Source organism: Pseudonaja textilis, chromosome 15 (genome assembly GCF_049901715.1).
Source record: "Pseudonaja textilis isolate UNSWEBS1 chromosome 15, rPseTex1.2, whole genome shotgun sequence".
Lineage (NCBI taxonomy): Eukaryota > Metazoa > Chordata > Lepidosauria > Squamata > Elapidae > Pseudonaja > Pseudonaja textilis.
In genome coordinates this window covers 9,569,963-9,597,233 of record NC_142004.1, presented here as the reverse complement: position 1 = coordinate 9,597,233, position 27,271 = coordinate 9,569,963, and the positions used below count along the sequence as shown (strand labels likewise).

The window sequence follows — 27,271 nt, the reverse complement described above, 5'->3', positions numbered from 1 at the left end:
GGGAGGAAGTAGGTTTCTCAGGGAACCGTGTGCTTTCAAATGTGTTATCTTAATGAAGATCACGGATAAAACAAAACATGACGATATTGGGACCTGTTTGCCAAGTGTATTATGGAAATGCAAGCAGCCAAAATGAAAACACTGGAACACACCTGCATATTTGAATGTAGAAGGAAATGGAGGGGGGTGGAAACTCAGAAACTAGCATAGAAGTGAGACTTGATAAATCTAGGAAAGGAAAAGGAAAAAAGGAGAAGGTAAGAGAAAATAGAATGTATAAGTCTGGCTATTGTAAGAATTTTAGCTGTACCTTTGTTTTGGGGTAAGGATCCTGGGCGAGGACTATGTCCAGAAAAACCAAGATCTCCAAGTCTCCTTGATGTCAAAGTAAACAAACTACTTGGATTTTAATCTACTGCCATCTACATTAGACTTTCCCGAGCAGAACCATAAATCACGCGTTGTACAAACTACAAGGTTGAGGTGAAAAATAGGGGCCCTGCCAAAATAAATAAACCAGCTGGTTTAACCATGACTTGTCAACTGAACCACAAATGGATGTGTTTGGCGCAAACTATAAACTGGGTTTGCAATGCATAGCACGAGGTGGATGGAAGATACAGAACCGTCTCCAAATTATGAAACTAGGTTGGAGAAAGATGTCACGATGAAACAAGCGACATCCAAAGGAACTCCTGAACTGAGATCCTATTGGCTTGGATGTCTATGGAGGTCATGATTGTCCCAAAGGTATTTTTATTTTTGAGACTCTAGAAAGAGTGCAGAGAAGGGCAACCAGGATGATTAGGGGACTGGAGACTAAAACATACGATGAAAGGTTACAGGAACTGGGCCTGGCTAGTCTAGGGAAGAGAAGGACCAGGGGAGACAGGAGAGCAGTCTTCCAATATTTGGGGGCTGCCACAGAGAGGAGGAAGGGGTCAAGCTATTTTCCAAGGCATCTGAAGGCCAGACAAGAAATAATGGATGGAAACTGAACAAGAAGAGATTCAACCTGGAAATAAGGAGACATTTTTTGACAGTGAGAACAATCAACCCGTGTAACAGCTTGTCTTCAGAAATTGTGGGTCCTAGGACAAGGACCCAACATCTAACACCAGAAAGGGAAGCCATGCCCCATGTCCAGTTAGGACTGGATTCCTGCAACATACTTCATTTAAATATTGCAGTGAATTAACCCACCTTCTTGATTTCTACTGTATAATGAATTATAAGCTAACCACTAAGACTAGACTATTGGGATGTGGTGGCTCAGTGGCTAAGAGGCTGAGCTTGTCGATCAGAAAGGTTGGCAGTTTGGCAGTTGGAGTCCCTAGTGCCGTGTGACGGAGTGAGCTCCCGTTACTTTTTTTCCAAGCTTCTGCCAATCTAGCAGTTCGAAAGCATGTAAAAAGAAAAATAGGGACCACTTTGGTGGGAAGGTAACAGTGTTCTGTGCACCTTTGGCATTTAGTCATGCCGGCCACATGACCACAGAGATGTCTTCGGACAGCGCTGGCTCTTCGGCTTTGTAACAGAGATGAGTACCGTCCCTTAGAGCCCAAAACGACTAGCACGTATTGTTGTGCGAGGGGAACCTTTACCTTTATCTTTAAGACTAGACTTGTACATCTAGTGTACGTCTTAGTCTAGGGAAGAGAAGGACCAGGGGACATAGGAGAGCAGTCTTCCAATTTTTGAGGGGCTCCCACAGAGAGGAAGGAGTCAAGCTATTTTCTAAAGCACCCGAAGGCCAGACAAGGAATAATGGATGAAAACTGAACAAGGAGAGATTCAACCTGGAAATAAGGAGAAATTTTCTAACAGTGAGAACAATTAAGCAACGGGACAGAAGTTGCCTTCAGAAGTTGTGGGAGCTGCATCCCTGGAGGTTTTCAAGAAGAGACTGGACTCCCATCTGTCAGAAATGGTGTACGGCCTCCTGCATGGGTGCGGGGGGTTGGACTACAAGGTCGCTTCCAACTCTGATTATCTGTTATTTGTCTTCAACCATAAAAGGACAACTCATGAATCAAACCAACATCCTGAATACTATGCAGGCGAGCAGAATTGAAAGATGATTATGGTTTTAAAACCGGAGGAAGAAACATCTATATAACCCGTGTTACATTGATGGCACTACTATGACAGCTGAAAATGCAAATGATCTGCAAGGCCCCGGTAATGAAAATTAAGGAGCATAGTGGAAAAAAAATGAGACTCTAATTATATTTAATAACATTAAACCATACTAATGGCAAAACAGGCACACCAACCAGCTTTGAAATGAGCAAGGAGAAAGTAAAATTTTGGATAGCTTCTGCCTGTCAGGATTGACTGTCAATAACGAAGGGGACCAGTGGTCAAGAAATGTGCCACAGGCTAGTAGGGGTAGTCCTCGACTTACAATAGTTCATTTATTGACCGTTCAAAGTTACCGCGGTACTGAAAAAAGTGAGTTATGAACTGTGGCAGCATCCCCATAGTCATGGGATGAAAATTCAGGCGCTTGGCAACTGGCACGTACTTATGACGGTTGCAGTGTCCCCTTTTGATCCCCTTTTGCAAACTTCTGACAAGCAAACTCAATGTGGGAAGCCAGATTCACTTAACAACCAGGCAGTGGTGGTATTCAAAAATTTTTACTACCGGTTCGTGGGTGTGGCTTGGTGGGCATGGCAGGGGAAGTATACTGTAGAATATCCCATTCCCTCCCCACTCTTGGGAGAATATTACTGCAAAATCCCGCCCCACCTCACTAACCTGCTTTCCAGCTCCGTTTTCCTCTGCAGGGCAACCAAAGTAGGACCGGCCAATCAGCTGGGACTCAATGGGAGGCAGAGAAGAGATGGAGGCAGGGCCAGTCAGGGGTGGTATTTGCTGGTTCTCTGAACTACTCAAAATTTCCGCTACCGGTTCGAGAACTGGTCCAAACCAGCTGAAGACCAACTCTGCAACCAGGTTATATTTACATTTGGAGGCTTGACTCATATTTATGATGGTTGCCATGTCCCGTGATTCGCCTTTGCAAACTCAATGGGGGAAGCCAGGCTCACTTAACAATTGTGGGACTAACTTAACGACTGCAGTGATGTGTACACCAACCATGGTCAGAAAGGTTGTAAAACTCAGTTAATCCTTGTCTCACTTAGCAACAGAAATGTTGAGCTCCATTGGGAAGGTCGTAAGTTGAGGACTGCAGATGGCAACTGCAGCCAAGAAATTAAAAGACGCTTGCTCCAGGGGAGGAAAGCTATGGCATACTAAAAACAAGCAGAGACATCGCCCTGCCAGCAAAAGTGCACAGAGTCAAGGCTATATGGTTTTCCCACTTGCAAGGCATGGCTGGGAAAGTTGGACCATAAGGAAGGCTGAGCGCCAAAGAACGGAGGTCTTTGAACTCTGGTGCTGGAGAAGACTCCGGCGAGCCCTTTGGACTGCAAGGTGATCCAACCGGTCAGTCCTAGAGGAGATCAACCCTGACTGCTCTTTAGAAGGCCAGATCCCGAAGATGAACCTCAAAGATTTGGGCCACCTGATGAGAAGGAAGGACTCGCTGGAGAAGAGCCGTAATGGTGGGAACGATTGCAGGCAAAAGAAGAAGAAGGGGATGGCAGAGAAGGAGGGGGCTGGATGGAGTCACTGCAGCAGTTGGTGTGAGTTGAAATGGACTCCAGAAGATGATAGAGGACAGGAAGGCCTGGAGAAACGCTGTCCATGGGGTCGTGATGGGTCGGACACAACTTCACAACTAACAAAAACAAGTTGAGGATTACCTATAGAGAACCAGGCATGTTATGGCCCCCAGGTCACATCCAGCACTTTGCCTGTCCCTGTCTGGCCAACATGAGGTCAACTGGAAACCAGAAATCATAAATAAATAAGCTCAGTCACCCGCTGCCGCCTCAGCATAAGCATGGCCTTGTGGGTGAACGGACGAAGCACAGCCAGAAATTATTGGTTTGGCCCTCCACAACAGCTGCAGTTTCTCATGTGATCCCTTGAGAAAATTAATCCCCCCCCCATCCCAAGGACTAATATCTGATAAGCTAGTAATGGAGGAATTGCAAAAGAAACAAAGTGAAGTACTGTGATGCAGAGAAGAGCAATCAGGATGATTGAGGGGACTGGAGGCTAAAACATATGACGAACGGTTGCAGGAACTGAGCATGGCTATTGTGAAGAGAAGGACCAGAGGAGACATGAGAGCAGTCTTCCAATATTTGAGGGGCTGCCAGAGAGAGGAGGAGGAGGGTCAAGCTATTTTCCAAAGCACCTGAAGGCCAAATGAGGAACAATGGATGGAAACTAAACAAGGAGAGAAATAAGGAGGCATTTTCTGACAGTGAGAACAATCAATCAGTAGAACAGAAGTTGCCTTTGGAAGTTGTGGGAGCTTCTTCACTGGAGGCTTTCAAGAAGAGACTGGACTGCCATCTGTCAGAAATGGTGTAGGGTCTCCTGCTTGGGCAGGGGGTTGGACCAGATGACCTACGAGGTCCCCTCCAACTGTTAGTCTGATGTGCCTACATCAATCAACATTAGAAGTGTGTGGGCAACGTGGCAGTTTACAGACATGAAAGTTGGGCCTTGAAGATGGATAGAAAGGGTACTGAGAAAGGATATTCAATATTGGTAGAAATAGCCAGGAGAACAGATTGATGGATCCTACAACAAATCAATCCAGCCTTCTCATTTGAGGCACAAACAACCGAGCTCAAAATATTGTATTTTGGATGCCTGATGCAAAGCCCAAGCTCCCTTGAGAAATCCCCAAAGGCTGGGAAAAGAGGGGAAAAGAATATCATGGATGGACTCAATTACAGCAGCAATGAATGCATTAAAAAGGTCAGCTTCAGACCAGCACAGAGAAGGTAGGTCCATCTAAGGCGGTCAATGAGAGTTGATACTACATTGATAGCCCTAATCTATCAATGTTGTGCAAGCGAAAGATCTATAACCAATTTGGTGAGCTTTTGTAGCAAGCAAACCTGTAAGGCTTACAAAAGCTTTTCGCAATAATCAACCCTAGAAACCACACAGAGAGATACATATATCACCTTAATTGCACAGCGCATGGACAGATTTCATCATAGTTGCATCTGGGTAACTGTGAGCATCTTAGACCAAGCTAAAGCCAGGCTAGAGAATGCTCGGACTTCCGGTTTGAAGGGCTTTGGTGAGAGACAGAAATACGCGACCGTGCGCGGTTTCTGTATGGGCTCGCCGCTGGAGCACCCCGAGCCGGCTGGTTTCGGGGCTAAGCCACCCCGTAGAGGTGGTGAAGAGGGGGGAGACCACCAGCAGGGTTGAGGAGAGCCGCATCTCTCCTCCTCAGCTGGCCATTACTCCCTTTCCCAAAGGCGGTTGCAGTGGTGGTCAGAAATGGCCACCACAAAGGAGAACTCGACTGGAAAAGAATGTGCAGGAGGAAGATAAGAAGTGAAAGTTTTGGCTGACTGGGTTAAATTGTAAAAGCAACAATTAAAGTACCCTGGAATTTAAACTTACAAAAAATAACATCGCTCCCAAAGAAGAGTCAGAAGCAGCAAAGGAAAGGGAAAAGGGAAAGGTTTGGCTTTTTTTTTCCTTCTCTCTCCTTCCCTATACTGACAACTAAGAGACTTAAATAAGAAATCGGAAAAATCCGCTTTGACATCAATAGGCAATTAAGCTGAAAATAAAACAAAATGCCAAAGGGATAATAAAGATTTCTGAACATTAAAATTCTTTTTTTCATAAGCAGGAAGGGAGAGAGAAAGAATAAGGGCAGGATCTGGAAGAGGGAGGAGACTGCCTGGAATTATAAAGAATCTACAGTAAAACTTCAACAAGACTTTTAAAAGATACATTTTAACTGAAACTTTGCAACTAAATAGTAACCCCAGGAAGAGAAAGTGAAAAAAAAGAGCAAAAAAGAATCAGCTTGCGTGTATTTGGATTATTTGGTGATCTTTGGATTCTTGATTATTATATTTGAATGACTAAAATCAATCGGGTGGTTGTTTAAAAATTTATACAATGGCACCACTTCTGGATGAACTGAAAATGGAACTTAAAAAGTACAAGGAAGATGCACAAGAAGGGAAGGGTTCTTTTGGCTTCATTTTTCAATTCTTAGAAATGGAGATTTGGAACTATGGGAAACAACAAGAAACGACTGCAAAACAAGAAGACTGGGACAAAGAAGAAGCCATCTTTAATGAACAAGCAATTTTATGTGGGGAAGAAAAAGGAAAGGGGGGGAAGAGAATGGAGAATTTAAGACTTAAAAAAACAACCAAGGAAAAGAAAAATAATTCATTGAAAAATAAGTATAATACTGGAAAGCAATATAAAAGGGGAATACAGAAGAGAGAAATAGAGGTAGAGAGACAAGGGGGTAAAAAGGGGAGAGAGAAGAAGAGAGGGAAGAAGGAAAGGAAAAGAAGTTACATAGGACCGGAGCAAGATATAGAGAAACAGGACCTATTTAGAGATAATGGGTGAAAATCTAACTGGAAAAGGGATTCTATAAAGGTACATAAGATTGTATTTTTATATTAGTAATAGAAATAACTTTAGAAAATTGGAAACAACGTATGATTAAAATGAGGGATAAAATAGTTAGTGTAATTTAGTGAAATGTTTGTGAATAAAATAAGTGAAATAAAATAAATGAGAAAATTGAATTAGGAAGGAATGGGAACATTTTAATTAGTTAATGTTTTATAAAATATAAGTGGGGGGGGAATTAACTATGGAAAGCTTATAATCGTTCCCATAGAAGTATGATATTTAATTGAAAAGTAATGTTAAAGATGTTAAGACTTTAATGAATATTAATATTAATGATAGAATTCAATTGGAATGGAATGTTGTTTTAATTATATACATTTATATTTTTTTTCTTTTTTAAGAATACAGTGTGTATTTTAAGAATGTACCAAGCAGAATCTGAATGGAAGTTATGTATTATATTGAATGTTACAACTTTAGGGGAAATATATAAAGGCGTCATACTCCAATCAATAACTACAGGAGAAATTTTGTTTAATGAGGAAAGATAATAGATAATTGAAACAGGACAGACAAAAATATAAATACAATGATTTGAATTGAGATGAGATAATTAAAATAAAATTGAGAAAATTAAAAGAGGGGAGAAGCTATGCAGAAAATATAAAATAGTAATAAGATATGGAATAGAATATAAAAATGAGCATGAACCTGAATTTGTGTCTGTACGAAGAAATGTAACCTGGGATTATGCTATTTCAAAAAAGATGTTTTATTTGTATTTTTTTTCTCTTTGTGAAAACTCAAATAAAATTTACAAAAAAAAAGAGAAGAAGCTCAGGCAAAACAGCCATCAACAGGCACATAGAGATAAACAACATTTACATACCATTCAAGAGAGAATACAAAGGAAGCAACAACAAAAAAACCCCGCCAAAACATCTCCTCGCCAGGAAATAATACCTAGATAAAAGAGATTAATGCCTGGATTAGAATAGAATAGAATAGAATAGAATAGAATAGAATAGAATAGAACAGAACAGAATAGAATAATAATTTTATTGTCACTTTGAATACACACTAATTGGCATACATACAAATTTCATTGCATACAGCTCTCAAAGACTCACCACCTCCAATATATGCTACATAATGTAACAGATTATATAAATAAAGAAATAAATACAGAGTCTAGTTTGGATGGATACATATCTATGGTGAGAAAAACGAATCTTGCAAGTTTCCAAGACGGATTGCCTAGGGAACAAAGCTGTTACAGAATTGGGTAGTTTTGCTCGAGGAACAGAAACAAGCCACAAAGTGGGTGTGTGGGGTCTCTAACAATCCTCTGAGCTCTAAGCACATAGCGCTTATAAGCAGCATCCTGAATGGAGTGAGCTTGCTATGATCTTCTTGACTGTCCTCACCACTCTCTGTAGGGAGTTTCTATCTGAAGCATTGCTGCCACCCAACCAGATAGTGATATAGTTTGCTAAGATACTCTTAATCGTACAGCTGTAAAAAGTGACCAGGACAGAAGGAGAAAGATAAGCTCTCCTCATCCGACGTAGGAAATGCAGATGCATTAACATCCATTTCAACATCCATTTATTGTTAACGGATTATCAATAAACTAACGATTAAGCTTGTAATCAATATCTCAATCAAGAAAATGCCAACTCAAACAAAGAGTTAAATTAATAAACAGCCTAATGAAGGAACTATCAAGAACATTCCCACCAACACTGATGGGTCAAGCCACTGGTATATAAAAAGAGAGCAAAACCCACTCCCTTCTAGTGTTGATGATGTTATCTAGTTGGGTCATGAAACATCTGCAAGAAAACAACCAAATTCAGAGAGCACCAAGGACCCAAAAAGAACAACAGTTTGTTACTTTGGATTTTGGAAAACCTTGTTGGGAAATCTTCTAGTAGAACATGGCTTTGGCATTTACTTCCTGATCTAGTGTACCTTGAAAACCAGGTAGAGATCTTTCTTGGGACCTTTTGAGAAGCAGCACCCAGCATTAATAGTAGAATACTACTAATAATGATCCACTCAAGGTTCAGCCTTGAGCTACAAATACTCTCTATTAAGGTAAAGATGAAGGTTCCCCTCGCACATACATGCTAGTCGTTTCTGGCTCTAGGGGGCGGTGCTCATCTCTGTTACAAAGCCGCTGTCTGACGATATCTCCGTGGTCATGTGGCTGGCATGACTAAATGTCGAAGGCGCACGGAACGCTGTTCCCTTGCCACCAAAGGGATCCCTAATTTTCCGCTTGCATTTTTTACGTGCTTTCGAACTGCTAGGTTGGCAGAAGCTGGGATAAATAACGGGAGCTCACTCCATTACATGGCGCTAGGGATTCGAACCGCCGAACTGCCGACCTTTCCGATCGACAAGCTCAGCACTCTCTTCTATTGATACACACATCAAGCAATCCAACCGAGTAATTCAAGCAACTACAAGCAACTATAAAATCCCACCCCCACCTTAGGTGCATACATCATCAGCTTAATTAGCCAGTTTCAAGGAGCTACAGAAACTTCGCCTGCTGATCACAACTAGCACCCAAGGTAAGCAATTAGAGGAGAGATCATTCAGGTGAAGGCTACCAATGCATGCTGAATTTACTCTAGGAGTTGACACAATCTCTTTGTCCACTCGGTGAGTTCACCATTTTAACTCCCCTCATTTCTGAACTGATCCCCAAGACCCCCGCCCCATTTTCTGCTTGGAATCATGAACAGCAACTACTCAGGAAAGAACCCTCAGCTGACGTTGCCCCAAAGATGGCCTGAAGTCTTTTGTTTTGCCTTGACATTTCATTCAGCCCACCTGTCATTTTCCATAGCATTGAACAAACAACAAAGATGACAGGGGTGACCAAGGAAGCTGGTTTCCCAGTATTAAGGTGACACAGTAGGGAAGTGGCAAACTACAGCTTGTCAAATGAAATATTCATGGCTTCATCAGACCGAGTAAAAAAATTGAAACGTTTTTGTCTCCCTGTACCCCTCTTCCCCAAATCGCTTGTCATTGCTCATTTCTTGTGACAAGGTCTGTCAAAGCGACATCTTCTCCGTGGTCATCGCAAAGCTCCATTTTCAAGGATGAGCCAACAGATTCCATCAAAACATCGGTTTAAACTTTGCATCGTTTCCTGCCCAGGTTTCGCAGTTGCATCCAATGACCCACCAGTCACCTCTAGCCAGCTGAGGAACCTCAACATGGAATGGCTTGGCTGGGCTTCGCCCCGTTCAAATGGGACATGAAAGCCACCCGCTCAATCAGGGTCTTGGCCGATGGAGAGACAGAGAAACGGTTTTCTACTCGGAGGTTTGAATGTTGGAAGATCGAGGGAAAATTGAGAAGAGGTTGACGCTCTTCAAGGAGGTCAAACAGTATCCTACAGAAGTCTTCATCTCACGTCTATGGAGATTCTCAATAATCCAGGTCATGGTTGTCCCCAAAGTCACTCTTCAAAAAGCCACTGGACTTCCTTGGGTTTTTCTCTTTTGAAAATGTTTTGCTTCTCATCCAAGAAACATCTTCAGTTCTGGAGAAGCGAAATATTTTCAAGGGGGAGAAAAAAAAAACCCAAGAAAGTCTACTTGCCTCTTGAAAACAACCTTTGGGATAAGTCTTCATTTCAGGTCCTCCATAAGAGACCTTTGAGGTTGAGGATTTGATCTTAACCGTTCCTAGCGCTGCACTGTCTCTGCTGCTACCTGCTTTCCCTGAGTTTCAGGATACAGGACATCCAGCGATGGTTTTAAATTAAAGGTAGTTTCTAACTGAATGTTGAGAGGGGAAACTCTCACCGGGATGTATAGCTTCACAGTGAACAGGGAGTAAATGCATTTTCTGCTGGATTTAGTCTAGATTCTTACATCATACTGGCAGTTGGCCCTGATGGCCTAAAAGTCTTTTGTTTTTCCCCAACTCAATAAATTAAAGATTTGGGGAAGCAGGAGAAGGGGCTGGGTATGTGCAATTGTTGTGGATGAACCACAAAGTAACAGAGTTGGAAGGGAGCTTGGAGATCTTCTAGTCCAACCCCCTGCTTAGGCAGGAAATGCTATATTAATTTAGACAAATGGTTGTCTAATCTCTTCTTGCAAACCTCCAGCGATAAAGCACCCACAACTTCCGGGGGCAAGCTGTTCCACTAGTTAATTGTCCTTGGTGGGCGTGGTAGGGGAAGGATACTGCAAAATCCCCCTTCCCTCCCCACCGAACTAACCTGCTTTCCAGCTCCGTTCTCCTGTGCAGGGCAACCAAAGGAGACCCAGACGATCAACTGGAACTCAATGGGAGGCAGAGAATAGATGGGGCGGGGCCAGGCAGAGGTGGGATTTGACAGTTCTCCGAACTACTCACAATTTCCGCTACCGGTTCTCTAGAACCGGTCAGAACCAGATGAATACCATCTCTGGGGGGAGGGATTATTATTGTGTCTCTGTAATGCAAAAGAAGCATTTTTCTACCAGTAAAAGCACAGCTTTCCACAATGCACACTCAACGAAGTTAATTATAATTACAGACTGGAGCAAAATGAAAAACAACGTTTCCTGCACCAAGCATCAAACACGGTTTAAGTGTCTCTCCATAGTCTTGCAACTCCTCTCGCCTACAACATAGTAAATTGAAATCTATTTCTCCCAACAGGACGGGACACCTTTTACAAGATGTTATTTCTACAGCCATCGGCAATTTTCCTTGTCCTACTCCCCATTAAATTGCCTCTGGGGCAGGAGGGGAAAAAGTGAAGCATTGCAAGGGAAAATGATCCGAGGGCCCCCTACTCATTAAAACACTCGCAAACTACATTAGCGGTGATCTACAATACAGGACCAGGTTTATGTAACATTTTAATGAACACCGAGAAACCAGATAATAGTTACTGGGGCCATTATAGTTTAATTCATGTGGGGTGAGTTGCCAGAAGTTGGAAGTGCGTGGGGAGGAGGATTTTGGGAATGACAATGTTCCAGAGAGTCCCGAAGGAACATGTTGCAACAGAATAGAATAGAATAGAATAGAATAGAATAGAATAGAATAGAATAGAATAGAATAGAATAGAATAGAATAGAATAGGACAGAATAGAATTCTTTATTGGCCAAGTGTGATTGGACACACAAGGAATTTGTCTTGGTGCATCTGCTCTCAGTGTACATAAAAGAAAAGATACATTCATCAAGAATCCTAAGGTACAACACTTAATAATAGTCACAGGATACAAATAAGCAAACAAGTCATTCAAGGAAACAGTCAATATAAATCATAAGAATACAAGTGACAAAGTTACAGTCATACAGTCACAAGTGGGAGGGGAGGGGTGATCAGGAGTGATGAGAAGATTAATAGTGCAGACTTTGTAAATAGTTGGACAGTGTTGAGGGAAATATTTGTTTAGCAGAGTGATGGCGTTTAGGGGAAAACTGTCCTTGTGTCTGGTTGTTCTGGTGTGCAGGGCTCTATAGCATCGTTTTGAGGGAAGGAGTTGAAACAGTTTATGTCTGGGATGTGAGGGGTCTGTAGATATTTTCATAGCCCTCTTTTTGACTCGTGCAAGATACAGGTCCTCCATGGAAGGCAGGTTGGTAGCCATTGCTTCTTCTGCAGTCCTAATTATTCTCTGGAGTCTGTGTCTGTCCTGTTGGGTCGCAGAGCCAAACCAGACAGTTATAGAGGTGCAGATGACAGACTCCATAATTTCTCTGTAGAACTGGATTAGCAGCTCCTTGGGCAGTTTGAGCAGGTTACAAGGACGGGGATCTAACTCATTTGAATTTCTTCCCAAAGGCTGGGTGTGAAATAATTCAAAGTTTAGGCTAGCCAAAAGAAATTAGTTGCAAAGTATAAAAGTACCCAGCACCAGGGGCAAATGAAAAGAAGAGGGGGTTTGACTTATTCTCTAGAGCACCAAAGGACAGGATAAGAATTAATGGGTCATTCTCGGCCTCTTGGCCCCCAAACTGCATGATAGGAGGAGAGGGTTTAATCAACTAAAGGAGGTGCAGCTGTAGTTGATGAGTTGTAGTTGTAGTTGATGCAAGATGAGATGATTACGTACATGGCCTGTGGGCTCCTACTCCAGACCACACTCCTGTCTAGACATTGTGTATCCAGCTGGTCCACAAGGATATTATGGAAAATATGCTTTACTGAGAGCAAGATATACTACATCCCAACATACCCTTGATCTACTAAACTATTATTTTTTAAAAAAGAGATGAGGATGGTATGATTTGACTTAGTGGCACCTAGCAACAGTGATCATACCCTCTAAAAACTCACATATCTATCCTCCTCTCTTCTCCTCTCCTTCCTTCCTTCCTTCCTTCCTTCCTTCCTTCCTTCCTTCCTTCCTTCCTTCCTTCTCCTCCGCCCATCCCTCTTTCCTCCACCTCCTCCCTTGAATAGAATAGAAAAGAGAATTGAATTGAATAAAATTGAATAATAGAATAGAATTGAAAATAGAATAGAATAGTTGGAAGGGTCCTTGGAGGTCTTCTAGTCCACCCACTGCTCAAGCAGGAGAACCCATACCATCTCACACAAGTGACTGTCTTAGTCTCTTCTTAAAAACCTCCAGTGATGGAGCACCTATGATTTCTGGTGGCAAGCTGTTCCACTGGTTAATTGTCCTCACTGTTAGGAAGTTTCTCCTTAATTCCAGGTTGCTTCTCTCTTTGACCAGTTTCCAACCATTGTTTCTTGTCCTGCCCTCTGGTGCTTTGAAGAATAGCTTGACTCCCTCTTCTTTGTGGCAGCCCCTCAAATACTGGAATACTGCTATTATGTCACCCCTAATTCTTTTTTTTCCTCCTCCTCCTCCTCCTCCTCCTCCTCCTCCTCCTCCTCCTCCTCCTCCTCCTCCTCCTCCTCCTCCTCCTCTAATCTTGATATCAAAGTCATGATATTTACATGATGACATTATCCTTTGTCTCACTTGTGGCCATCCATGTTTTAACTCCTTTTAATTAACCCTCAACTGGATCAGAATTTCAGGAAAACATGTTTCTACCTGATTTGGTTTGGATCCCTCTCTCTCTCTTTTTAGCTATGAATCTTCAAGAATACCCAGCAAGCACATCTGTAGGACCTCAAGCTCAGGAAGAGTTGAGATCCATCTGTGAAACAAAATGTTGATGGATCAGAAGGAAGAAAGAAAACTCAGCTTTTTGATCGTCTTTGTTTCTTATCCCTAAAGAGATTTCTCTACCCACCACCCACCACACACATCCCAGGCTATATTTTTGACTAACACAAGTCAACCATCCCTTTGAACCCCACAAGAGAATATTAGGGGAAACAAAAACGTTCCTTCAAGACTTGGATGTTATCCCAAACTGATAACAAGTAGCTTTCATGAGAATTTTTTTTTTTTTCAAATGCTATTTGACAGATGGGCTTAATTAGCTATTCCAATGCCAAACCATAATGTTTGCAGTTAATATTCATTCTAAAACACCCTGCTGCTTCTGATAATATTGGTATGTTAATCTTATTACAATAAGGGTTTTGCACCCTGAGCGTCTGCAAACAGAAAAAAAGTGATATATTTGAAAATGCCAATAAGAGTGACGCTTTACGCTGCCTGGTTGTTTGTCACTTGCGTGAGCTTTCCTTTAATCTGGGAAATTACACCTGTCGTTAGTAAGGTAGCTTTATTAACACTACATCCTCGATCCACTGAAAACTACCGACGACACTGGAGGGGTTTTCTAGTTAATTAAAGTTGCCCTCTTATGGCTCTGATTTCTTTGAAGATCGAGGAAGAATGATGCATCTGGTTTTGGTCCCCACACTGTGAAAAAGATGTTGAGACTCTAGACAGAGTTCAGAGAAGAGCCACGGAGATGAGAGAGTAGTCTGGAGACTAAAACATATGAAGAATGGTTGCAGGAACTGGGCCTGGCTAGTCTAGTGAAGAGAAGGACCAGGGGAGACAGGAGAGCAGTCTTCCAATATTTGAGGGGCTGCCACAGAATGGAGGGGGTGAAGCTGTTTACCAAAGCACCTGAAGGCCAGACAAGGAATAATGGATGAAAACTGATCAAGGAGAGATTCAACCTGGAAATAAGGAGGAATTTTCTGATTGAGAGAACAATCAACCCCTGGAACAGAAGTTGCCTTCAGAGGTTGTGGGAGCGTCATCATTGGAAGCTTTCAAGAAGAGACTGGACTGCCATTTGTCATGGATGGAGTAGGGTCTCCTGCTTGGGTGGGGGTGGTGGACTAGATGACTTACAATGTCCCTTCCAATTCTGTTAATCTGAATCTGTCTAAGATGATCAAAGGCCTGGAGGCTAAAATATATGAAGAACGGTTGCAGGAACTGGGCATGGCTAATCTAGGGAAGAGAAGGACCAGGGGAGACAGGAGAGCAGTCTTCCAATATTTGAGGGGCTGCCACAGAGAGGAGGGGATCAACTTCTCATCAATTAATTAGTGGTCATTAAATGAGGACTCTCTGTACTCTTTCTTTAAGGCAGGACTCACCCAAAGACATAATAATTGGACATGGATGGGTGGACTAGTGCAAACTCCAAGGTCAGAAGAAACATGGGTCTTGATCCCATCACTGGTCCAAACTTCCTCATCAAACTTCCTCTACGATCTGACCCAGTAGAGGAATCTTGATGTCCTTTTCAATCAAGCGGAGTGTAAATGAAAACAAACCCAATTTAGATTTGTTCTCTTTTGTGGTTCATCCGGTCCCTCTCAGTCCTTTGGAACTGGGTGGTCCCTCCAAAGCTTTGGATAGAGCGTGGGCCAAGTGCCAGTTTGTTGAAGTCTTGAGGAAAATGGACCACTTTCATTCCAGGTGGCGTGGTGGCTCAGCGGTTAAGACACTGGGTTTGTCACTTGGAAAACCAGCAATTCAGGTTCAAGACCCAAGCGCCACACGATGGGGTGAGCTCCCATTCTCACTCCAGCTCCTGCCAACCTAGCCATTTAAAAGTGCACAAATGCGAGTAGATAAACGGGTACCACTTCAGTTGGAAGGGAACAGCATGCTGTGACATCATGCTGGCACATGACCATGGAAACATCTTTGGACGGCGCTGGTTCAATGGCCTTGAGATGACCAACGCCCCCTAGAGTTGGCAATGACTAGCGGAGTAAAGCCGGAACAGAAGAAAATCAGAGAGGGCTCACCACCAGGGTGTCCTAACAGAATAAGCCAGCTTCTGAAATGCTGACTGCTCAAGAGGTAAGTTTCACATCACCAGTGTGGGAGGAAATCTACATCTTGAAACATGGCTTGAAAATTCACTAACAAGATTGACAAGGAAGCATTTTTAATTCCACCTGGAGAATTCAAGCTACAAAGCAAGGATTGCAATTAGCCAGGCATTCATCTTTTAAAGCACTTAATTTGAAGAGACGGTACAAGGGAGTTGGACAAAATTCAAAGCATCTTCCCTCACCCCCCCTCTGCCCCATATGCACACACACACACACACTCACACACACACGCACACACTACTTCCTTTTCTCCTTTCCTTTAGCTCAGCATTTCTCCAGCCCAGCAATTTTAAGATGTGCAGAGTTCCCCAGATAGCACACTGGCTGGGGAATTCTGGGAGTTGAAGTCCATGCATCTTAAAGTTACTGGCTGGGAAATTCTGGGAGCTGATGCCCACGCAAATTGCTAGGATTGAGAAAGGCTGCTTTTGGGGATCAAAACATCAGAAAAGAAGGAAGGAAGGAAGGAAGGAAGGAAGGAAGGAAGGAAAGAAAGAAAGAAAGAAAGAAAGAAAGAAAGAAAGAAAGAAAGAAAGAAAGAAAGAAAGAAAGAAAGAAAGAAAGAAAGAAAGAAAGAAAGAAAGAAAGAAAGAAATGTGAAATTCTTTCCTTGTTTCTTGCAGCATAATTTCTAGCAAGAGATTCTGGAGACATATATGGCTTACAGGTTGTAACAACTAGCAATGGGTACCTCTCAGAACAGGGGTGAGTAACTGGTGCTCTCTGAGCTTCACTGTTTCCTTCTCCAAAACTGCTCAGAATCATAACAACCCGTTCCATAGAACCAGTTCAAACCGGTAGAATCCCACTCCTGCCTCTGGTTCTGATCCAGCCAACCCAGCATGGATACTGATATTTGATGATCATGCAACTACGAGTAGTTCACTTACTCATACCAAAGCCCATCAGTCCTTTTGCAAATGGATAAGACACCTCCAAACTATCGATAAGTCAGGCATGTAGCGCTTAGACTTATATACCGCTTCACAGTGTTTTACAGCCCTCTGTAAGCAGTTTACAGAGTCAGCCTATCACCCCCCAACAATCAAAGGATGGAAGGCTGAGTCAACCTTGACCCTGGTGAGGATCAAACCACTGCATTCTAACCACTGCACACTAGGGGAGGAAAGAAGGGAGGGAGGGAGGAAAAAGAAGAGGAATAGCAAAAGCACTACTTCACAGTGCTTTCCAGCCCTCTCTAAGCGGTCTACAGAATTAGCATCTTGCCCCCAACAATTTGAGTCCTCATTTTACTGACCTCAAAAGGACAGAAAGCTGAGTCAACCTTGAGCCAGTGAGGATCAAACTGCTGGCAGTCTGCAGAGTTAGTCTGAAATACTGCATTGTAACCACTATGCCACCAGGGCTCTTATAGTATCACATGTTCTCCGTGTTTTAAGGGAAGGAGGAATCAAGGACCACACAACAAATCTATAGATAGTCCTCACAACTATTCATTTAGCGACCAAAGATACAATAGCACTAAAAAAAATGACTTACGACCATTTTTCAAACTTACAACTGTCGTAGCAACCCCATGGTCATGTGATCAAAATTCGGACGCCTTGGCAACTCACTCATATTTATGATGGTTGTAGCAACCAGGGGTCAGGTGATCCCCTCCTGCAACTTTCTGGCAAACAGATTCAACTGAACAACTGCAGCGATTCACTTAGCAAGGGTCGTAAGACAGGTCGTAAAATGGTGTAAAATCCCCCAAACAACTGTCCCAGCCACAGAAATTTGGGGCTCCATTCTAGTCATAAGTCGAGGACTACTTGTATTTCCAGGGAAGGCAGTCGTGGGAAATCATCCTTCCCAGGAAGAATATGTAGATGATCTCAGCTATTGTGATGACCCGGGCCATGGCACGAAGGCAACACAGCCAGAGAACAGATATGAGTCTCTTTATTTGATCCAATTTTGCTGCCAATGTTCCAGTTACTCTCCAACCTGGAGAAAAACTCTCCCATGAACCTGCAACAGCCTCTGGCTGCAGATACTCCAGTCCAAATGCTGTAAGCAGAATGACGGCAATCAGTCACTCCAGCAGGGCAAGTTAATGAGTCCAATAATTCCAGCAAGGCAAGATAAGCACACAGAAGCATGACAATAATTCACACAGACAGGAGGAATTCCTGGAATCCAGGCCACAACTCTTAACGCTGGATGAATTCAGTGTTTGTTCCCGACAAACGCCCCTCCCAACTGCCTCTCCTTTAAACTCCATCCCCCCGGCGTGCCTTGTGAAGGGAATCGAGGCCCTTTCCTTCCTCGTAAGGTATGCAACCCACATTGCTCTCTCCTCCATTCTTCCCTGCGTGCCCTAGCATGAAGAGGGGGTGGGTCTGGGTCTTCTTCTGAACTCTCTCTCCCTTGTTCTACCTTACCCCTGCTCTGCCCAGCCTGACTTTGCTCTTCCCCAGTTTCCTCCACAGTCAATGGAGTGCACCCTCCCACTGTCAGCTGTTCATCTTCCCCCTCACACTCAGACTCCAAAGGGGGCAGGACAGCTAGCATCCTTCTGAAAATGGTTCCTCTGAAATCAAAATCAAGGCCTACCTTTTTCCGGCTGTTTTTCTCTGGCAAAATATCACTGCTGGGGAATTCTTCCCAAAATAATCCATGCTCTTTTGGACTTCCCAAATGTAAGGATTGCTGGCTCGGATGCTGAAGATTTTCACCCCTCTCTTCACCTTTACCCTGGGAGAAAGAAGAGATCGTATTAACAAAGCGAAAGGAAATGGCTTTTCTTTCCAATTACTCCATCAAATCATTCATTGTGCGTCCTCATTACTGGCCCTTTCAAAAACACGGCTGCCTCTCCAGACAGACAATTGGCAATATGGAAAAAAAAAAAGGAGAATATAATAAAAGCCAGATTACCTGCGCTGGACCTTATATGTGCCGTTCACTGGGTCTTAAACATTCCCTTGTTTCTTTGCCTGGCGCAGAAAAACAGAAGATAGGAGATACACCCAGGAGGCTATCAAAGATACTTTTCTGCACTCCACACCACTGTTGACACTCATTATCTATCTGTCTGACAAAAGAGATAGGGTCTCCACAGGATTTTCCCCTGAGGAGGACGAGAACTGGGGAAACTCTTCTGGTTTTGAGTTGACGCATTTCCTTACTAAAAGAACACAACGTGAAATTCTTTCTTTGTTTCTCGCAGCAGCATCTGTGGCAAGAGATTCTGGACATGTGGTATGGCCTACAGGTTGTAACAACTAGCCATGGGTACCTCTCAGAGCAAGGCTGGGTACCTTTGGGGATTGGGGGGTTCTTTGGTGCTCTCTGAGCTTGTGAGGGTTTTTTTGGCAGATGTTTCATTATCAGTACTACAGGGAGGTGGGGTTGGAGGAGGAGGTGGTGGTGGTGGAGTAGGAGAAGTACAATGAGGTCCTTGGTGCTCTCTGAGCTTGGTGGTTTCCTTGCAGACATTTCATTACCAAACTAGATAACATCATCAGTGATTTCCTTCCTTCCTTCCTTCCTTCCTTCCTTCCTTCCTTCCTTCCTTCCTTCCTTCCTTCCTTCCTTTCCTCCCCTCCGTCCACATCCATTTCTTCCTTCCTTCCCTCCCTCCCCATCCAATTCTTCCTTCCTTCCTCCCTCCCCATTCACTCATTTATCTTCCTCCCTCCCCATACATTTCTTCCTTCCTTCCTTCCTTCCTTCCTTCCTTCCTTCCTTCCTTCCTTCCTTCCTTCCTTCCTTCCTTCCTTTCTCCCTACCCATCCACTTCTTCCCTGTCCCTCCCTCCCTCCCCATCCATTTATCTTCCTTCCTTCCTTCCTCCCTCCCTCCCTCCCTCCCAGCTTAGCTGATTTCTTGCAGACATTTTACAACCCAACTGTAGACAAGTGGCTTGCCCTGTTGGTGTTGATGGGAGGGTACTTGGTGATTCTTTGATTAGGCTCAAAGAGCACCAAGGATGCCACGTGTCCAAATCAAAATGGCTGGCCAGTTGACCCCTTTTTCAACACCGTTGTAATTCCAAACGTTCGCTAAACAAATGGTTATAAGTCAAGAGGATCATTTGCATGAGTATTATTTGTTTGAACTTCTTTTCTGGAGTAAACAACATGGAAAAGCGTTGAGTCATCCCAAAAAGCAAACTCATTGGCAAAACTTATCTCCAGGACCAAGACTCATCCTAAAACTTAAATCTGTGGCTGTGAGGAAAAGTGAAGCTGAACCACCAAGAATCATAGTTTTGTATTAACAATAGAATACTCTACTATTAACAATAGAATACTCTACCTGACTCTGTGGTTTCTTCCCCAAACCCCCAAAACTTTAACCTTAGACTGTCTACTATTGACTTCACCCCTTTCCTAAGAGGTCTATAGGGGGCGTGCATAAGCGCACCAATGTGCCTACCGTCCCTGTCCTATTGTTTCTTTTTTATTTTTGTTATATCTATCCATTTCATGTACTCATAACTATATACTTATACCTGTAATCTTATAATCACTTGACAAAATAAAATAAATAAAAATAAATTCTTCCACTAAATACCATGTTTACTGGGGTGCTAAGAAGGCTTCAGACTGTGCCATTAAAAAATGCAAGCTTTTAGTAATCTATTTATTCCCAATGTTTGTTTTAACAGCTGCCTGTGGCTTTCTCCCTGTATTTCATAGTTTACAACCGGTTCACACACAATCACCCAGCCCATCATTACTGCAGGCTGGTAATGGCTGTGAAATTGTCACTTAAGTGTTGTGAAAAGTGGAACAGCTGGGTGGCAAAGACAAAAAGAGTGCAAAAACATCACTAAGGGCCAGTTGTGTTCTCAGTTGAGTTCAGCTGTCTGCTTTTTTCTTAACCATCAGAGACTCCTGTCTTTCTTTCTTTTTTTTGGGGGGGGGGGGGACGATTTGACTTGACTTTCTTTGAAAAATTATTTCAGGGGGGGAGCAGGAGAGAAGATCAAAGCAGCTGAAGGACATGGGGAAATAGGTTGAAGAACACGCTAAAGTTTTCTCCACTTCATTTCCGTCCAAATCAAAGGCCTTCAATTCTCCCGTTCAAATGGATTCAGAAAGTCAACTAAATGTGAGCCAATTATTCGAATCTGTTTGGAAAAACCGATCCTGCTTTATTAATAAACTGCTTCGGACCTAATACAGTGAAAGCCCATCAAGCAAAAACAAACAATAACAAAAAAAAAAAAACAAGCATACTGGCCTGAGGTCAATCCAGACTGTTTCAAACAGATTTAATGAACCATGTCAATCCATCAATTCACTTTGGCCAAATCGGTTTGACACTCCAGATGGGCCCAGTGAATGTAAATTAAATCAGAGCGCCAATGTCACCAGACTCTTTGCTTGTTCTCTAGTCTGCAAATTCCAGCTTTGGAAAAGGCTAAGAGACTTAACTAACCTCTAGTATCATCTTTTGTATCGCCACATTACAAAAGATAGTCTTAATCGGCTTTATTCACTGTTGAGACTTTGGAAAAAGTGCAGAGAAGAGCAACAAACATGATTAGGGCACTGGAGGATAAAATATGATGAACGGTTGCAGGAACTGGGTATGTCTAGTTTAATGAAAAGAAGGGCTAGGGGTGACATGAGAGCAGTCTTCCAATATTTGAGGGGCTGCCACAGTGAAGAATGGGTCCACCTATTCTCCAAAGCACCAGAAGGCGAGACAAGAAACAGGACTGAGCTAGCTAAAAGAGGTAACATTTGTTGTGAAGGATAAACTCACACAGATTGTCAAAATTCAGCCCTGGGCGTGTTGAAAAGCTATGGCTTTCTATGAAAAAGCAGGATGTCAATCATAGAATAGGAGACTGGAAATGAACAAATGAATCTCAGCTCTGGGATGGACTTATCTTGATTTTTGATTTCCAAACTCTTCTTCAAATAATCTTATCGGCTTTATTCATTGTACGTCGAAATGGAAAACAACTCTAAGTCCCTGATTCTCCTAGCAGATTCAGTATTAGTTTGCAAGAAAGTGGCCCAGCAAAACATAAGCTATTTAAAACTGTATAATGTACCTTCAAATTCTTATTATGGTCTATGGTTTTTCCAGTCCTGAGAGACAGAAACCTGTTATCAATATGCATCACCATGAAAACAGATTAAAATTAAATCAATCTGCTTACTTTATAGGTTTGCAAGGCAGTTCCCTCTCCCTTCAAATCTAGCATGTCCTTCATCTAATTAACATTTCAGGAGGAGGTGGGAGAGAGGAGGAATCATAATGTGCTCGTGTATCCTCGGTGAGGGATAATAAAAAAAAAAAAAAACCAAAAATCCCAGGAGGCTTTCTAATGAAATTTAATTAGTGAAAGGCCACCAGCCCAGTGCAAACTTACAGAGATGAACTTTGCGTGCTGGCGTTGAACAAAGCAGAGGAAGTCCAGCCAAAAGGATCACACGGCTGGCAAAAGGGTGGAACCTGGGCACCACGTACCCGGAAAAGATTGCTGGGAAAGCACTGTTTGATTGAAACCATTGAGTCAACAGACTTTTGAAATTCCATCCACCTGGAGGTTTAATGGAATCACCATTGAATGTGGGAGAAGAGCAGGCAGAACTGGGAGGGGGAGTCAAACAAGTCATCAGCCTAGAATCGTTACGTTGCCACAAACAGTCCGAATCCAACTCCTCCCTGAATTCCATTGACCCTTACCTGGCGCCAATTTAGTGTTGAACTTTAACTGGCTAGATTCTTGTGGGTAGGCATGAACAATGAATATTCTGAACTGCCCACTTAACGTAGGGTCCTGATTCTTTGCGTCTGACGCCAAATGTTCAAATCGAATATACAATGATATGCCACATTTTTCCCATCTATAAGATGCCCCCATGTATAAATGCCATGTTTCATGTAGAGTAAGTAAACCCACTACAAGCCATCACTGTGCAGAAGCCATCTTACAGCTGATGTGTGGCAATTGGCTGTGCCATGCGAAGCAGCAGAGGTTGAAAAGCAGGAAATAAGGATCAGAATAGAGTCAGAACAGGTGGGAGGGCCCAGAAGCTAATCATCAGAGCGAACCAGTTCACTCACAGATGATCGTTGGAGTGACCGGTTCAGGCGAACCAGGCTGAACCGGTAGAATACCACCACTGATCATGGTTCAGGTTGCTAACCTGGTTGAAACTCAATCATTCTAATGTCCCTTTCTCTGGGCCTAATTTTGGTAACCATGATTGGCCTGAAATAACAGAATTCAGAACTAAATGTTTCGTTCATAACCCACCAGATCTAATTTCCCCCTTCCACTTTTCCCCCCAATCAAATGTAGAGATCAACAAGATTCACGGGCACATGGCTTAGCCATACAGCACTTCAGAAGGAATCAGATCATTTGCATTTAAGTCGATCCAGTGATGTGAAAGATGCTCTAACACAAGACGACAGGTGAGAATCCAAACAAGACTTGTGCATGTATATAAAATAAGGGCCTGCAGACTAAAGCATATGAACAATGGTTGCAGGAATTGGATATGGCTAGTCTAGTGTAAAGGAGGACTAGGAGTGACATGATAGCAGTGGTTCAATATTTGAAGGGCTGCCACAGAATAGAATAGAGTAGAGTGTAGTGTAGTGTAGAGTAGAGTAGAGTAGAGTAGAGTAGAGTAGAGTAGAGTAGGAATGGAACAAGAACAGAGCAGAACAGAACGGAGGAGGAGGAAGAAGGAAAGAAGATGAAGAAGGAGAAGCAAAAGGAATAGAATAGAATAGAATAGAACAGAATAGAATAGAATAAGGGATAGGGATAGGGATAGGGATAAGAATAGAATAGAATTAGGGATAGGGATAGGGATAGGGATAGGAAGAATAGAATAGGATAGGATAGGATAGGATAGGATAGGATAGGATAGGATAGGATAGGATAGACTAGACTAGACTAGACTAGACTAGAATAGAATAGAATAGAATAGAATAGAATAGAATAGAATAGAATAAGGGATAGGGATAGGGATAGGGATAGGGATAGGGATAGGGATAGGGATGGAACAGAACAGAACAGAACAGAATAGAAGCTGGAAGGGACCTTGGAGGTCTTCTAGTCAAGCCCACTGTTCAAGCAGGAGATCCTATACCATTTCAGACAACTGACTGTCCAGTCTCTTCTTAAAGAGCACTGGAGCATTTACAACTTCTGGAGGGAAGTGGTTCCACTGATTAAGTCTTCTAACTGTCAGGAAATTCCTCCCAAGTTGCTTCTCACCTTGATTAGTTTCCATCCGTTGTTTCTTGTCCTGCCCTCTGGTGCTTTGGTGTATAATTTGACCCCCTCTTCTTTGGGGCAGCCCCAAACTGCAAAGAAGAGAGGGTCGCGTTATCTTCCAGAACATCAGAAGGCAGGACAAGAAACGACGGATGGAAACTAATCAAGGAGAGAAACAACCTGGAATTCAGGAGAAACGTCCTAACAGTGAGGACAATGAACCAGTGGAACAGTCTGCCTCCAGAAGTTGTGGGCGCTTCGTTATGGAGATTTTTAAGAAGAAACTGGACAGCCATTGGTCTGAAATGCATAGGGTCTCCTGCTTGAGCAAGTGGTTGGACTAGAAGACCTTCAATGCCCCTTCGAACTCCGTTCTGCAACTAAAGCATGCGTCTGTTTTCCTGCCTCCAGCCCAGCTTTAAGGCCAGATGTTGGCTGCTTGCAATTTTAGCCTGGGTTATTATTAATTGAGCTCCTCCATCTCAGTGACTAGACAGAACAATCGGAGGTCTCCAGCAGAGGGAAGATTCCTGCTGTGACTAGGGCTGGTGCCTGCGTTTAATTTGCTGAGCTCCAACACAGATGAGAAGCAAACTGCAACAAGCTTTTTTTTTTCCCCCATGAAAGAGCCACACACGGAGGTATTTACAGCAGAAGATAAATAGGAGATCAATCCTTTTAGAAGATGGTTTGCTAGTATCGGACCGAGGAGAGCAAGAGAGGTAGGTTTTAAAAGGAGTGTCAGCCAACCATCAAAAACCCAGGAGAGAGAGATTCATTCTCCTTCAGCAGGAATAAATTCTAATATGCTTCCTATCGGATGCATCATTCTGGCAGCCAGTATCAAAAGTATTCTTTAGGAGTGGAGGAATGTCATTGAAGAACTCACAGTCTGGTTCTTTTCCTCGCCTTTTTCTCATCGGTTTAGCTATCTTTTTTTTTTTTCTGACAATGAGAGATTTCCCTGGATCTGTGATGGAGATAGAATTCATCTAAGAGAAAAATAAGCGTCGCCTTTTTGAAAAGCAGAGGGAAAGAAGACAGACACCTACCATAAATGTGCACGGGCTTCTTAAAATCACTCCCCTCCCTTTGATTTGAAAGTTGAACACATCCTGGAGCAAGATTGAAATCGTTCATCCAAACCTTCCAGCCGCATTTGGGCAGCCTCGTGCTTGAATATCAACTCTACTTCTGTACACAGCTCTTACTTTGAAGAAGTCTGGATGTTAATCAAGGACATTAAACATCCAGAAAACCTTGGAAGAATTCTGAATGTTGAGCAAGGATATTAAACATCCAGAAAACCTTGGAAGAATTCTAGATGTTGATCAAGGATGTTAAACATCCAGAAAACCTTGGAAGAATTGTGGATGTTGAGCAAGGATATTAAACACCCAGAAAAGCTTTAGAAGAATTCTAGATGTTGATCAAGGACATTAAACGTCCAGAAAACCTTGGAAGAATTCTGGATGTTGATCAAGGATATTAAACACCCAGAAAAGCTTTAGAAGAATTCTGGATGTTGATCAAGGATATTAAACATCCAGAAAACCTTGGAAGAATTCTGGATGTTGAGCAAGGATATTAAACACCCAGAAAAGCTTTAGAAGAATTCTAGATGTTGATCAAGGACATTAAACATCCAGAAAACCTTGGAAGAATTCTGGATGTTGAGCAAGGATATTAAACATCCAGAAAGCTTTGGAAGAATTCTGGATGTTGATCAAGGACGTTAAACATCCAGAACACACTGGAGAAAATAGAAAATGCTCTTCAAAAATGCTCTTCTTTAATACAAGAGAAACTGGATGTGACTTTACTAGAAATTTATTTTCAGTTGTGCTTTCCCAAGTGAGAAGCATTTGGCAGCTATGGAGGCAGATTAGTAAATACTTTGCTCCCAACAGAAATTCCAAGTGCAAAAAAATTATGAACAGTAATCAGCTCTTTCCACTCCTTTCTCCTGTCCTCTCCACATTACCAAGGAAGACACTTGGATCAGTGTGTATATTCAGTCAATGTTCAGGAAAATTCTTGGCCCCGAGAATGCTCTTATCCCAGCAGGCTATAAAATATGAAACCAAACAAAACAAAAAAACCAGGAACAGCCGAGCAGCTGGAGAGCATAACCCAAAACTTTATTTCGCTTGGGGCTGAGATCCAGGAACTTCAGCTAATTTAGTAGTGTGTTAATCAAGAACACTCTCTTTCTGTTTTTCTAAGCGTAGTTAGAAAGCATTTCATACATTTAAAGACAACAACGAGATAACATAAAACAAGGAGGGGGTCAAACTCAAGGCCCGTGGGCTGGATCCAGCCCATTGGGTGTTTAGATCTGGCCCACAAGACTGCTCTGGAAACAGCAAAGGATTGGCCCTTGGTGCCTCTGCCAATGAAAATGGAGCTCAGGAGGGCCGCTGTTGTGGTTTGCCAGCAGCAGGTGTGGACAGCTGAGGTTTTGGAGAGCGAGGACTCAGGTGAGGGTCCTGCGTGTGATGCAGGGATGGGCTCAGGACCATCCGGGAGTGGAATGCTGCCTTCGGAGATTGTGGAGGCTGGCAGCAGTGAGGAAGAGGCCCCCGAGGAGCCTGTGCCCAGTGCACATGCGCGCAGGGCTGCTCGAAGGAAACAGCAGCTGCAGCAGCATGGGAGACTTGGGAGTCAGGCTGCAAGGTGATGGCCCCTCCCTGAAGAGATAAATGCCAGCTGAGAAACCAGAGTTCTTTGCAGGAAGCAAAGAAGTTTTTTGCACTCAAGCCTTGTGGACGCGCACAGCGTTTGAAAACCATCCATTTTCCGCTCTAGGACTTACCTTCTTCTGGAGCCCCAGTGAGTGAAACAGCTGAGGCGTGGCAATCTCCTGTGCCGTGTGAATCAGCTGAGCTTGCAAAACACGGAAATAAAGGACAGACCAGGGCAGGGACGGGGCCAAATGATAGTTGTAACTACCGGTTCGCCTGAACCAGTCCGGACCGGCTGAATCCCACCTCTGGTTGTAGAACACCCAAAACACCCCAACCCAGGGGTCCCCAACCACCGGGCCACAGACTGGTACCGGTCCGTGGAACATTTCCTACTGGGCCACCGGTTTGCTGGGGCACCGCCATCTTGTTTGATGAGAAAGTGCTTCCAGGTGAGCTTTTCCGGTTGGAAAGCGGCGTTTCGGTCCTGAAGGAATCCTCGCGCCTTAGTTTCATCGAAGGGCGGGGGCGGCTTCGAACGAAACTAAGGTGTGAGGATTCTTTCAGCACCCAAGGCAAGGTGAGCCGAGCATCCTGAAGCCGTCCCGAAGC

The 27,271-nt window shown here is 43.2% G+C and overlaps 1 protein-coding gene across 1 annotated transcript in view; it reads right to left on the bottom strand.

Moving 5' to 3' along the window:
- Positions 1 to 27,271, bottom strand: part of LOC113446540 (transmembrane protein 132D-like) — a 224,075-nt gene that overhangs the window by 119,427 nt on the left and 77,377 nt on the right. Inside the window, exon 3 of the mRNA XM_026716249.2 lies at positions 18,329 to 18,469. Within this exon, the coding sequence (XP_026572034.2) occupies positions 18,329 to 18,469 (141 nt within the window). The remainder of the gene's footprint in view (positions 1 to 18,328; positions 18,470 to 27,271) is intronic.